The sequence below is a fragment of the Oncorhynchus keta genome, chromosome 31 (assembly GCF_023373465.1).
Source record: "Oncorhynchus keta strain PuntledgeMale-10-30-2019 chromosome 31, Oket_V2, whole genome shotgun sequence".
NCBI lineage: Eukaryota > Metazoa > Chordata > Actinopteri > Salmoniformes > Salmonidae > Oncorhynchus > Oncorhynchus keta.
Window position 1 is genome coordinate 13,569,683 of NC_068451.1, and position 14,480 is coordinate 13,584,162.

Sequence of the window (14,480 nt, forward strand, 5' to 3'; positions counted from 1 at the left end):
GTCCTGTAGTCCACAATAATCTCCTTAGTCTTGGTTACGTTGAGAGATAGGTTGTTATTCTTGCACCACCCAGCCAGGTCTCTGACCTCCCTATAGGCTATCTCGAACAGTACCTTTTATTGTTATCCCTGCAGAGTATCTCCAAATGATGCCATGAAGGTCAGTTCCCATGACTAAATGTCTCTTCCTTTTTATATGATAATACGATTCCTCACCTACCTTTCCAGTCTGGTGACGTCATCGCCTCCCACTGCCCTCAGGGTCTTGCATAAAGCAATGTCGACCCATCATTAGCATAATGTGGTCACAATCAGACAATGGGAAATGGAGATTACCTGTCACAGAGTTGGGCTTGAGCATCTTATTCAATTGATCACGGTTTCTCCCAATGACATTGGTATTATGGTCACTTTGTCTCTTTTATTACAATTATTATTACTGTTCCTGCCATTCCTATTGATTAATGAAAGAAACAGTGTTTCAGCTTCAGAGTGATAATTTAGACAAACTCATATTAATCAAAATGAACAAAACCCCAAACAGGTTGAATATTGCATTCAACATAGTACAGCATTATGAAATCAAATGTTTTGACAAGTTCATTGTTTATGTTCCAATTACAATTAGCCTCTTTCACCCCCCATTTAATCTTACTTTTGGTGTCCCTTTGTAAACTTAGGAACCCTATTCAATCACATAATTGTATTAATAAAAACAACTCTTGCACTGGCAGAATTGTTTTGTTCCCAAAACTAAACAATGTTTTGAAGAAACTCAAATGCATGAAGGTTAGAACTATTTGGTTGTCTTCTCTGCTGTGCTACAGGACAGCTATCTGCTAGGAAATACATTCATTGTGTGTAGCTTTGATGTCTAACTTCTCCAGTTTTTGATGGGAAAACTATTTGAGGCAATGTCTGGGAAATGTATGCTTCACAAAATGCCAGTAACCTCGAAGGCAGATACACAGAGATGCCATTCATTTAAATCATCAACTCATCTGGCAGAGGCACATCTCGACTGAAATTAAATGGATCATTCTGGACACAGACTGAATACCAAGCATGTTGATTTGGTCGTGCAGCTAATATGTTGCCAAGTACGAGGATACGAACAAAATAATTATCAACGAGATTCAGCAAAATTAAATGCATGGAATAGAATCTAAAAAATAAATGAAAGGAGTTGATTCCACTCTCCTTTCAGAGAAAAACTCTAACTCTCTCTCTTCCATGCATTCATGTTTTGATTTGTTTTGTAAAGAATTTTTTTCACAGAGAATTTAAGACTTTTTGGAACTTGTCTTTTTGACTCCATCTTTATTTTTTTGAAGTTTTACATAGACATTTAAATAAAGCACATAATCTTTCACAACTCAAACATTAATTTTACAGATATATCTCACTTTTTTAACTAGCCCCAGCATTTGCAGAGGGTTAGTACTTATCAGAAAACAGTAGAGATTGGAACCAATGTCATGCTTGAATAACCAACAAACATTTTAGAAACATTTCCAAGCTCAGTCTACACTCTGAATACGTCTAGATAATTTACCAGACTTTCAAACTGAGGTCAAAATGTACTTACAGTTTTACCTTAATTCTTCCCCTTTTCAGACATATGCATAGTCTGTTTTGTGAAGAATGTTTTTTGCAAACTAGAAATCTGGGTTAAAGGATAGGAAGAAAGAGAGCAAGGTAATAAGATGGTCAAGATATTCTTGCATCCTAACCAACATGACAGTCTGATACAGCAACTTGAATGTGAGGAGTAAAAACAAGCTGGCCACAATTGTCAGCCAGCAAAATCATCGGTCAGCCACAGGAACAGCTGGGCAACCTCTTCCATAGGGCAACCAAAAGGAAGGCACGGACTGTTGTTAGAGACCCATCCCACCCTCTATACATCCTCCATTCAAGAGGCTTCCCTATTACATTCTGATGTTATATTGTACTGCAGTACTGCAGAGAGCAGATACGTCTGTCTTTCCCCTCAGCTTTGGGGAGCACCAGTCAAAGCTCTGACATCTCCCCCCACCCCTGAAACTATTTCCCCCTGGCATCTATATGTGATGTTGAAGTACTACTTAAGACATTTTTGAGGGTTTCTGTACTTTACCTTACTATTTATATATATTTTTTACTTGAACTTTTACTTCACTACATTCCTAAGGAAAATATGTACTTTTTACTACCATACATTTTCTCTGACACCCAAAAGTACTCGTTACATCAGGCAAGACAGCAATATGGTGCACCTATCAATATAACAGGTTGTCATCCCTACTGCCTCTGATCTGGAGGGCTCACTAAACACACAATTATGTCTGAGTGTTCGAGTGAGCTGTCCATAAATAATAATAAAAAATAAGCAAATTGTGGACAATTAATTTCTTAATATAAGGAATTTGATGTATAGCATTTACTTTATACTTTTCTCAAGTATGAAAACTTAGTACTTTTTCCACCACTGTACTTCAGTACATTTAAAACCAGATACTTTTAGACTTTTACTCAAGTAGTATTTTACTGGGTGACTTTCACTTTTAATTGAGTAATTTTCTATTAAGGTATCTTTACCTTTACTCAAGTATGACAATTGAGTACTTTTTCACCACAGTCTGTAAAGACAGTATATTGGACGTTGCTGTGAATTGATGGGGATGGTAATTGACAGTGGGAGTTTAAATTGATGGTGGAGATGAATTGAAGACTGAACTGAAATGATAGTAGTGGCCGGTGTATGGGAGAAGGTAAAGACAGATAAAAGAGTGGTATTTGTGTTGACACATCTTCTGTTCCCGTTCATCCCATAATTTCTCAGTCTGTGTGTTACTATGTCCTAGGCCTGCCTGTTTCCTGTGTGTGGGTGGATGGGTGTGTGGGGGTCTTGGAGAGTAAGTGCCCACAGTCATTAGGATTGAAGTGACAGTAGACATGTTTCCATTTTTTTTTTTTACTCTGAAAAAGCTTCGCTTTCAAGGATTTCATTCATATAAAAAGATAAAAGATTTGATATTTGTAAAAATGTTACTTTTAAAGAAAAGTAGAAGCACTAAACCTATAAATATTGATATTTTCAGAATGGAAGACTCCAGGGGAAATAAATCAAAAGTATAGCATTTAACTGCAGCACCAGTCGTTCCACCAAACCCATCTTCATTTGTGTCAGGTTTTGTTGAAAAACTTTGGATGGTGCTAAAACAATGCCATCTTTATGCGCGTTCGCTATTAGTCTTTTGGGGTGGGGTTTTTAAACCACGCTATAAAGTGATTGGTTAAAGTACTTAAAAGTGACTCAAATGACTAAGACAAGAATGAACTGAGGTTATAATTGTATTTTTCATTGGCCTGGTGGCCCCTCACAGGAGCCAGGGATGGAGCTGGATCTGCTCCATGGTTGGTCGGTCCGCTGCCTTAGTGCTCAGGCACCAACGAATCAGCTGACGGCACTCTGGTGGAGAGGAAGTAACAACAGGTATATGATTAGACAGAGGATAATTCCATAATCATCTATTGTAGTATGAGGTTACATCATCTACCCCTTTATGGAAACCTCTTCCCCTACTTCATCCAACCCTCCTTCCCTCATCCCTCTTTCTCTGACCGGGGGACAGTCCCTTGGTGAAGCGCACGCGGCCCTTGATGGTCTCTCGGATGGTGCTGAAGGGCAGGAAGCCACATATCAGGTTGTAGAGGGTGATGCCCACCGACCAGACAGTAGCTGGACCTGCCAGGTACTGTCTATGTAGGAACCACTCTGGAGGGGTGTACTCCAGGGTGCCTGAGAGGGGGCGGACAGACACAGGAAACTTATTATTCAGTAGCCTTTTTGAAAGCATACTGAGAGCGTAGGCTGCATGCTGAAATCAACAATAGGGCTAAGTGGAGTTTCCGTCATATTGCTTCCACTCTCACTGAGCAATTCTTAGTGATCTGCTCTCTCAACCACCACATTCCCTCCCTTACACTCTCTAACCTGCAAAGTCCTTGTAGGCCGTATTCTTCAGCAGGTCTCCACAGCCAAAGTCGAACAGCTTGACGTGCTGAGAGTCAGTCTGGATCAGCAGGTTCTCTGGCTTGACGTCCCGGTGCAGGACCCCTCGCTCGCTGCAGTGATTCAGCGCCCTCAACAGCTGCACCATCACCTGGCGCGCTAAGCCCTCGCTCATGGTGCCTCCCCGGTCCTGGCAGAAGGCGATAAGGTCTTGGCAGGGCTCGGGGCGCTCCAGCACCATGATGTAGCGCGATGGCTGGTCAAACCACTCCAGCAGCTGCATGATGTAGGGACACTGTGGCGCCACGTTCACCTGCTTCATCAACGCCACCTCCAGGGGCAGGGGCCCTTCTTGCCCAGGCTGTGTGTGCGTGTGTGTGTGTGTGTGTGTGTGCGTGCGCACGTGCAAAGGAGGAGGGGTTGTTAGCAATTGAAGTTAGGCTAGCATTAGTAGAGATAACTGATATAACCCCTACAGTAAAATCAACCAGTAGACTAACACTCACAATGTCCAGCTCCTCCTCAGCTTGGGCCTTGGACACATACTTGATGGCTACCTGTGGGACAGGAATAGCAACAACAGTCTAAGTACAGCTGTTACATGTCAAAATAAAAATAAATAAAAAATGTGTTGTTATAACATTCTCAGTGCTTTCATGAGAATAATACAAAATTAACTCATACAGGAGACAGCTGAGGCTGGTCAGGTATGACGCATGGCCTTTAAGAAGTAAATGACAAGATATATGAAAGTTATTAAAGAAAAAGCAGTTACACCATCATAAAAAGCCATTATGAAGGAATGTTGTCAGGCTGCTTAGCTGCACTGTACAATTAAAGCAGACATTAGTTATTTTCCCTTATAAACTGGGTGGTTCCAGCCCTTAATGCTGATTGGTTGACAGCTGTTGTATATGAGACGGTATACCACGGCTATGACAAAAAAAATGTATTTTTACTGTTCTAATTACTTTAGTAACCAGTTGATAATAGCAATAAGGCACCTCGGGGGTTTGTGGTATATGGCCAATATACCACGGCTATCGCGGAGTGCCTAAGAACAACCCTTAGCTGTGGTATATTGGCCATATACACCACACCCCCTCGTGCCTTATTGCTTAATTTTACATCAAATATACTGAATAAAAATATAAACACAACATGTAAAGTGTTGGTCCCATGTTTCATGAGCTGAAATGACTTGATTGAACACCTTATTTCTCTCAAATGTTGTGCACAAATGTGTTTACATCCCTGTTAGTGAGCATTTCTTCTTTCTCAAGATAATACATCCACCTGACAGGTGTGTCATATCAAGAAGCTGATTAAACAGCATGATCATTACACAGGTGGTTCTTGTACTGGGGAAAATAAAACGGCACTCTTAAATGTGCAGTTTTGACACACAACACAATGCCACAGATGTCAAAAGTTTGAGGGAGTGCTCAATGGGCATGTTGAGTGCAGGAATGACCACCAGAGCTGTTGCCAGATAATTAAATGTTAATTTCTCTAACATAAGCCTCCAATGTCATTTTAGAGAATTTGGCAGTATGTGCAACCAGCCTCACAACCGCAGACCACGTGTAACCACTCCAGCCCAGGACCTCCACATCTGGTTTCTTCACCTGCGGTATCATCTGAGACCAGCCACCAGGACAGCTGATGAGTATTTCTGTCTGTAATGAAGCCCTTATGGGGGGAAAACCTGATTCTCACTGGCTGGGCCTGGCTCCCCAGTTGGTGGGCCTGGCTCCCCAGTTGGTGGGCCTGGCTCCCCAGTTGGTGGGCCTGGCTCCCATGTGGGTGGGCCTATGCCCTCCCAGGCCTACACACAGCTGCAGCCCTGCCCAGTTATGTGAAATTCATAGATTAGGGCTTAATGAATGTACTTCAATTGACTGATTTCTTCATATGAACTGTAACTCATTGAAATATTTGCCTGTTGCATTTCTATATTTGTTCAGTATAATTACAGGCTTGTTTAATGACTGGGTCAGTCTTCCTGATTTGCAAGGGAGCAGCGCAATATCTCACTAAATGCAAAGAAAGTAGAGATTTTCTATTGAAAAGGAAAGTTTAGTGAGGTTGGGTAACTAATTTCCTACACTGCCACTGTTAGGAAAGGAGAGTGGCTAAATCTAGAGGATAGATGGAGCGAAAGACAGAGGGGAGGGGGGGGAGCAATTATATTGACTGACAGCCCACAGGGAAATAAGATGTACTGTAACAGGAGGACCTAGGTGAGAATAGGCCTGTCATGCCCAAGGCATGTATTACCGCAGAGCAGTCTCAAATGCTGAGTCACAGCTCAGTCCAATTGGGTTATAGCTCAATACTGGGCCCTGGGTTTGTTCCTGTGTCAGGTCACATTGACTTTGGGTGGCCATGTCACAGTACAAAAGAGTGAACCACTGCTCCAGAGGAATATTTTGTATCCATTCTCTCACCAAGAAAATATCTCAGACTACCATTGCAACTGTATGAGAAGACCAGCCTCAGTTGGATCTTGCCCCCTGGTGGACCAGGGAAGGTGAGTGTGTGCTTGATCCATGACACTGGACAAGAGTTATGGGAGTTTAGGTGTAAGATGGAATCGAGAGCAGCTTCTTTGTTTTAAATACCCTTGGCCGCTTAAATAAGCTACAGTAGCTTCATGCAAAAGCACTGCTTGACTTGGACAGAAATATGTGGCGGTACTCATTTTGGGTGCCGTTACTGTTTGCATGTAGGTGCAGGAGCAACACAATACATTTGAGCTAATATTCTATAAAAGGAAAAGGAATTTAAGCAGTAGAAAATGTGAGGAGCGGGTACTCAGCTCCAGTGAGCTCCTGTCCAAGTCAAGCACTGTGCAAAAGGTACACAAATCAATAGTCTACTGCCATAGAGCGCCAACAATCAAAAGCTATAGCATCGATGAGACAGAATGTCTCAAACGATAAGAATATAAGAGTTTGCAAGGGCGTGAGGCTTTCTATGATGGTTAGATCCCTCGAGTGTGTGAGTAGGACGACTCTGCGATTGTGCGAGTAGGACGACTCTGCGAGTGTGCGAGTAGGACGACTCTGCGAGTGTGCGAGTAGGACGACTCTGCGAGTGTGCGAGTAGGACGACTCTGCGAGTGTGCGAGTAGGACGACTCTGCGAGTGTGCGAGTAGGACGACTCTGCGAGTGTGTAGAGAGTAGAAACATGTGTAAGACTTACCAGTCTGTTTCTGCTTTCAACAATATATCAGTTCTTTGTTGCTTTGCCAAACAAGCAGGACAACAACAAGTTGGCTGAGGCAGAAACAGACTGGGTAACCAGACTGGTTTAAGATTTTGTATGACACTAAAACAATATTAAGTGTCACACAGACAACATGTGTTTTCACAGGAGAGGGAAGAGTTGTGTGTTGTCTCACCTGCATGCCGTCAGATTTGCGGGTCCCTGCATAGACAGAGCCATAGCCCCCTTTCCCCAGCAACGGCCCCTTTACATACAGCTTTTCCAGTCGGGCTGAAACGAAACAAAGCTGTGAAAATGAATTCCCTCCTGATGGGACCGGAAATTATTTCTGAATCTGTTTGGTGGTCACTTTTACCTTTGCGGTGGCGTTTAGTGGCTTTAGGACGGGAAGTGGAGGGGCAGTCATCCTTTGCCCCCACCAGGCACAGTGGCCAGGGGCCTTGAGTCTGGTTCAGGGCTGGACCATGGCCTACAGGCTCCATCCAACCCCCCCTGCCTGGGGCCCAGGCCCTGGAGGTCACAGCATTGCATCTCTGGCTAACATTCCCTGTACGCTGGCACAGGACCTTGGGTGCAGGGGGAGCCGGCACAGCAAATAGCTCCTGGAAAGCATTTGGCTCCTTGGACCCTCTACATTCTAAGTCGGGGGAAGCCGTTTTGGCGTTGTGGAACCCAGACCTTTTCCTCTTCCGCCTGCCGCCTCCATTCAGACCACAACCCTGGTCAGAGCTGTTGGGGACTATAGGGAGAACAGAGAGGGGCAAACAGTTGATGATAACCTAATATTTAAATATCTGTTTAAAAGGATGTTCACTTTTTTGATAATAACAACAAGGTCAATGTAGTTTGATTATAAAATTTATTCTGTCATTTCCATCCCATCTCCTTCCATATACCCATTTACAATATAGCCTAAATGTATTTATCTAGCCTACTTTACAAGACTAGGCACCCAGACTACTTTTTATTTTCGTTTACCTGGAGAGAGAACTTCCTGGGAGCTACGAGTAATCATGGTTGAATTCTATCCTCTTAAATCAGCCATGATTTTAGGTAGGCTGAAACGGATATCAAACCAGATATTTGCGTCTGACAGATTGTCACATGGCCTTAAAAAACACTATTGCTCTGACGTAATGTACAGTGACAATTATGACGTGCCATGATGTAAAACAAAGAGTCGTGCGCGCCAAGTGTCCCACACCTATTGCAAGCAATGACTGCCTGCTTTACGAGTTCAATTGCGCCTGTACATGAAAATCCAAAAGGGGGCGCTGCTAGCTCTTTCAAAATCCCCTTAAATTGTTGCTTTTACCTAAAATTTTTGAGATTACCCATTCCTCTATTTCATGGTTAGAAACGAAGAGAAAGGTTCAAAGCCAAGATAAAAGCAGCCCTACCTTGCATTTTGTGACGCCATATGCTAACAATATCACATTCTTTTTTTTCTTTTTTATAAATATCGAAATCTTCACATACCTACAACTGTTTTTGAAATCTTGGTCCATGGAAAGTGGAGACCCACATACTGTGCAGGCTTTTGTTTTAATCCATACCAATTGATGAAACTATAGCTGATCAACAACAAAACCTTGACAAATTTAATCAGTTACAAAAAGCTTAATATGACCTAACACTATATAGTTAAATTTAATCATCATCATTAGGCCTACTTTATCTCACATTTTTGTAAAAAAATATATATATATTTGTAAATTCAGTGTTTTTGAGAAAAATGCCCATAAACTCTCTGAATCCACAACAAATAAGTTAGGTATATATTTTTTTTCCAATACCTTTTAAGCTCTGCATAAACACCCAATGTGAAAACATTTGAGAAAATTGGCCAAATATCAATTTGCACTTTGTTGGCAATGACCCTCAGACAAGGATGAAAGAAAGCAGTGGAGAGAGATTAAAAACAGCTCTGTGTGTGTTTATGTGTGTGTTTGTGTGTGTATTTGTGTGTGTGTTTATGGACAAAGACACCTGTGATTTGCTCCCTCCAAACACAGTTCAAACAGTTTCCACCCTCCAAGCGATCTAAATATAAAAAGTGAGGAGGAAGTCAAACTGCTGTTGTTCTTAGTAATAAGTGGTTTTCATACACTATATATACAGAGTATGTGGAAACCCTTCAAATTAGTGGATTTGGCCATTTCAGCCACACCCGTTGCTGACAGGTGTATAAAATCGAGCACACAGCCATGCAATCACTATAGACAATCATTAGCAGTAGAATGGCCTTACTGAAGAGCTCAGTGACAGTCAACGGATGCCACCTTTCCAACAAGTCAGTTGGTCAAATTTCTGCCCTGGTCAACTGTAAGTGCTGTTATTGTGAAGTGGGAACGACTAGGAGCAACAACGGCTCAGACGCGAAGTGGTAGGCCACACAAGCTCACAGAACGGGACCGCCGAGTGCTGAAGTGGGTACAAATCGCCTGTCCTCAGTTGTAACACTCACTACCGAGTTCCAAACTGCCTCTGGAAGCAACGTCAGCACAATAACTGTTAGTTGGGAGATTCATGAAATGGGTTTCCATGGCCGAGCAGCCCCACCCAATGCATAGTGCCAACTGTAAAGTTTGGTGGACGAGGAATAATGTCTGGGGCTGTGTTTCATGGTTTGGGCTAGGCTTTTTAGTTCCAGTGAAGGGAAATGTTAACGCTACAGAATACAATGACATTCTACACGATTCTGTGCTTCCAACTTTGTGGCAACAGTTTGGGGAAGGCCCTTTCCTGTTTCAGCACGACAATGCCCCTATGCCAAATGTCCAGTCTTTTCCAATGTGAAAGAGGTTGGTTAAGGCCAGATGGACAAGGCCACAGTTTTTGGAATGACACTCAGCCCTGGCTTGATATCAGACTCAGGGTTTCCCCCTAACTAAATGTATTTTCTACCGCCACGGGGCTTCTGGTTTGAACAGGAAAGCCACTTGAACCACTCGAGGGACGGGTGGATGTCAACAGACTGATTTGCATGAGGCATAAGGTCGTAATTTGCTATAATTGGAGAAAGTTATAGAAGACGTGCCTATATAATCTAATGAGACATTTCATTAATGTGTCAATTATTGGTTTGAATAGTTTTGCATATTTACACAGACACCCTTTTCAACGGTAACACATTCATATACTACCTACTACATTGACAAGCAACTTACAAATGCACTTTTACCATAACAAACCATTATCATCTCCCTCTAAAACAGCTAGACTGCAGACAGGACTGCTAAGTCTGACTGTTTACAAAAAAAAAAAAAAAAAAAATCTGTGATTCATTTCCCACCACAACCAAAACCACTTTGAGACCTCAGGTATAGTGTTCAATATAGCCTCGGACCAAATGCCCAAGGAGGGAGTAGGTGTGTGATTTCGTAACCAAATAATATCCTATCCTATGGGTGTCATTGAATACACAACATGATTAAACCTCCTCCAGTACGCCCATAACCAGTACGGAATGAAACAGAGGGACCTACTGGAATCTGTCCAATAGAAACTGTTTGGACTAATGATTACACCCCTGATGTTCTCCTCAGTTGATCATGAATCCTTTGACCATGAGATTGACGTGGTTGCACCATACACACAGACTCCTTCAGTCTGAAGGACCTGTAGAAGGCCTGGGCCCAGAACTTGGCCCAAACTCATTTGACATGCTGTAGCAGATCCAGGAAGACAACAATGTATGTCCATTTCTCTTGTGCTTTTGTCAAAAATGTGTCCTTTATACACACAGTACAAGACCAATATACTGTATAGCCATTATACATGAGGCCAAAGCTTTGTTATGTTGGTGGCAGAAGTGGAATCGTGACCACGACAACCATCACTCCTGAAGTCCAATGAAGGACTAGTTAGTCAGTGTTGACATGCTTTTCAATAGGGGAGGGTTGTGTAACAACTCTGCAACCCATTACCCAATGGATCCTGCTCCAGACCAGGTTCACAACCCTTTTGAGTCCCTACAGTACTATACTGTAGGTCAGGTCTCCATGATGATACGGATTGGTGTATCACAAAGCACACACCCCTGCCTCACAACTCTCCATATACAGTTATCCCTGTACTACAGATCACATACTTCAGTAAGCACCCACAAAGTTGGTGATTAATGCCCAGATAGATGACGTAGGGTTTCTACAGAACTACAGAAGAAGGGACTTTGGCTCAACAACAATTCTCACTTTCACCAACTGTTGCTGTGATGTTCTGTGTCGAGTGGTCAGAATAACAAGACCAGAGAAAACGATCACTTAGTCAAAAAAATAACATTCCACTGTCTCTCTTCTTCGCAATAGCTAAGTCAAGACTCTCTCTCTCTAGTCGTCTTGTTACTGTTGCTCACTGGAGCTAATGGACAAGGACAGGCGAAGGGTGATTGTTGGTGGTGTGCTTCACACATCTTTGCACTCGTCAACAAGACATCCATTTAATCAAATGTGACCTGTTTGACGGAGACAGAGCAACTCTTTGAAAGTGGAAGTTTAACTTTGAATTACATTGAATTTGATTTACTGTATTTCTATAGAAATTAGTGCCCCAATGATCTGCAACTGCTTCACTCTTGCTGATCCTGGCTTTACAGTGATTTGCTTCATACGGAGGTGGACAGACATACATTATTTGCCAGTTACCTGTCAAGTCAGATCAGTGTGATGGACAGAAAACAGGGAATTAAATCTATTCAAGATGTTTGAAAAAAGCAGAGGCATCATTTAACATGTGTGGGGAGGGTTGTACTGTTGTAGGTCAAGTACAACATTATCTTGCCATTGTACCTCCTACTGTATTCATTTAGCTATGATTCATCATTGTGAAGCACTGCTGATTACACAATCATAGTCACTATTATCATTATCTGTTTATTAATGGTCAATGCATTATTTTACAAGTTCGTTCCATTGTAGTTCTGTCAGTAAAGAACATCGTTAAGATCATAATTGCATAGCTGAAGCTTTTCTGACAGCTATGCCCTGTCTTTTTGCATTGTTCTCTAGGCCCCTGTCTTTTTGCATTGTTCTCTAGACCCGTCTTTTTGCATTGTTCTCTAGGCCCCTTTCTTTTTGCATTGTTCTCTAGGCCCCTTTCTTTTTGCATTGTTCTCTAGGCCCCTTTCTTTTTGCATTGTTCTCTAGGCCCCTTTCTTTTTGCATTGTTCTCTAGGCCCCTTTCTTTTTGCATTGTTCTCTAGGCCCCTGTCTTTTTGCATTGTTCTCTAGGCCCCTGTCTTTTTGCATTGTTCTCTAGGCCCCTGTCTTTTTGCATTGTTCTCTAGGCCCCTGTCTTTTTGCATTGTTCTCTAGGCCCCTGTCTTTTTGCATTGTTCTCTAGGCCCCTGTCTTTTTGCATTGTTCTCTAGGCCCCTGTCTTTTTGCATTGTTCTCTAGGCCCCTGTCTTTTTGCATTGTTCTCTAGGCCCCTGTCTTTTTGCATTGTTCTCTAGGCCCCTGTCTTTTTGCATTGTTCTCTAGGCCCCTGTCTTTTTGCATTGTTCTCTAGGCCCCTGTCTTTTTGCATTGTTCTCAAGGCCCCTGTCTTTTTGCATTGTTCTCTAGGCCCCTGTCTTTTGAAATGTATCTGACATATTATTGAAGTGACTTTTGTGGGACCCCAACAGGTAACTTCCTCATGTATGTTCATGCATTTCCGATCACTAAAATAAATGAGGAAGTTGCCCGTTGGGGTCTCACAATAAAAGTCACTTTTAAAGTAAAGCATTTCCGATAACAGCCATCACTATTCAAACAATGCACCTCTGTTTCCGATGCAGGGTAGTTCATCACAGACCCCACCATGGAGAGGCAAGGCAGGCTAACTGAGCACAGGTGTTTAGCTGTTACAACAGTAAGGCTATTAATACCTGTGGAGTGAAACAACGTGGCTTTGTAGAATGACACATGGACCATTACAGCTGCTTTTCAAAACAGCTTTTCCACCATCATTCATTTGAAATCAGTTTCTCATACAAAGCAGTATGAATAAGGTACTCTCAGATAGAAAATGAAAATGAGTTTTAAATATAGCATTTTGTAGCACCCCTATGTCAAAAAGAAAGTAGAAAAGGAGAACGCCAGGAGAAGGCATTCCAACCTCCTCCAGTTCAAAACCTCTGCAATAGAGGATGTATAGCATGTGTGGCATAAACTGTCCAACACACCAGCCTTCTGCGGTAATGTCCATTTCTATTCTCAGTAGGAACACTGTCCCTAGTAGAAGACTGCGACAGTAGGCTACATGCGTCCAGTTTAAGCGTCTGCCAGTAGAAAGTGCCATGCAGCTTTTGAAGTTACAGCATCAGGACCAGCCATCGCTCCCATCTGTAAGAGAGTAGTCACACACAAGCAGTTCTCACCTTTACACCGAACACCCCACTCAACGGTTGTTTGTGCATTTATTGCATGTTGTTCATGGACAAAGCGGTCTAGCTTCCCCGCTGATCACAACACCCAACCTGACCTGAGCAAGTACATCTTGCTTTCTTAGTGGCGTGTTAAACTGTCACATCCCACTGGCAGCAAGCTTAATCGATACTTCTTCTCTTCCTCCAACCAGTCATGGGTGGTCGACCTGCCAGTCTTTAGAGGCCGGATGGACATCAGTGCGGATGGCTCCCCGTCTGATTGTCCGTTGTTTCCTCAGCTTGATGTCGTAGGTTTTAAGCAATCAATAGTGCTTTTCTGAAGACGTTGTACACTATTTTTTGTTGCCATGCTGGGGCTGAATCCCCCCCCCCCCCAAGCTTGGACTATTAGGTTTAGTTTGGTCCCAGTCAATATCCTTGACATCATTTTAGTAAGAAAAATCTTAAGATGTATAACTACCACAAGTTTATACTGGCCTGATAAAGGAGTCAATCTATAACACCATCTGCAACATTACCACAAAAATCTCAAGTATCAACATACAAATACTAAACCTTCCTATTTTCTCAATAGGATTTCCCAAAAATTATTTGCTGTGAAGTCTCAGTAAAAACCTCAATAGCACTTAAACTTACCCAGACGGAGGTCAAAGTTGCGACAACGGGTCATTATCACAGCCAGGCTGCAGCCCTCTGCGGTTTCCATGGGAACTGTACAGTGGAGATTAGCCAGGGGCTGTAGTGAGTGGGACTTGGGCTGGTGTATCAGAAAGACTTGGGCTGGATTGTGTATCAGAAAGACTTGGGCTGGATGGTGTATCAGAAAGACTAGGGCTGGATGGTGTATCAGAAAGACTAGGGCTGGATGGTGTATCAGAG

General features: G+C 42.6%; 1 protein-coding gene across 1 annotated transcript; it reads right to left on the minus strand.

Annotated features, from left to right (window-relative positions):
* Positions 1-3,082: 3,082 nt before the first annotated feature.
* LOC118364129 (serine/threonine-protein kinase pim-3-like) lies at positions 3,083-8,304 on the minus strand. Its single transcript, XM_035745358.2, has 7 exons — positions 8,207-8,304; positions 7,584-7,967; positions 7,404-7,498; positions 4,503-4,553; positions 3,979-4,357; positions 3,607-3,783; positions 3,083-3,453 (listed from the first exon to the last, which is right to left on the minus strand). The coding sequence occupies exons 1-7, from the start codon at positions 8,241-8,243 to the stop codon at positions 3,362-3,364; spliced, it is 1,215 nt and encodes a 404-aa protein (XP_035601251.1). The 5' UTR covers positions 8,244-8,304; the 3' UTR covers positions 3,083-3,361.
* Between the last annotated feature and the right edge of the window lie 6,176 nt (positions 8,305-14,480).

Excerpts from the sequence above, each read along its gene's own strand:
- LOC118364129 (XM_035745358.2), bottom strand. The coding sequence starts at position 8,243 with ATGATTACTCGTAGCTCCCAGGAAGTTCTCTCTCCAG. Across the intron at positions 7,499-7,583 it reads CACTAAACGCCACCGCAAAG|CCCGACTGGAAAAGCTGTAT; the intron begins GTAAAAGTGACC and ends GTTTCGTTTCAG. Across the intron at positions 4,554-7,403 it reads GCAAATCTGACGGCATGCAG|GTAGCCATCAAGTATGTGTC; the intron begins GTGAGACAACAC and ends CCTGTCCCACAG.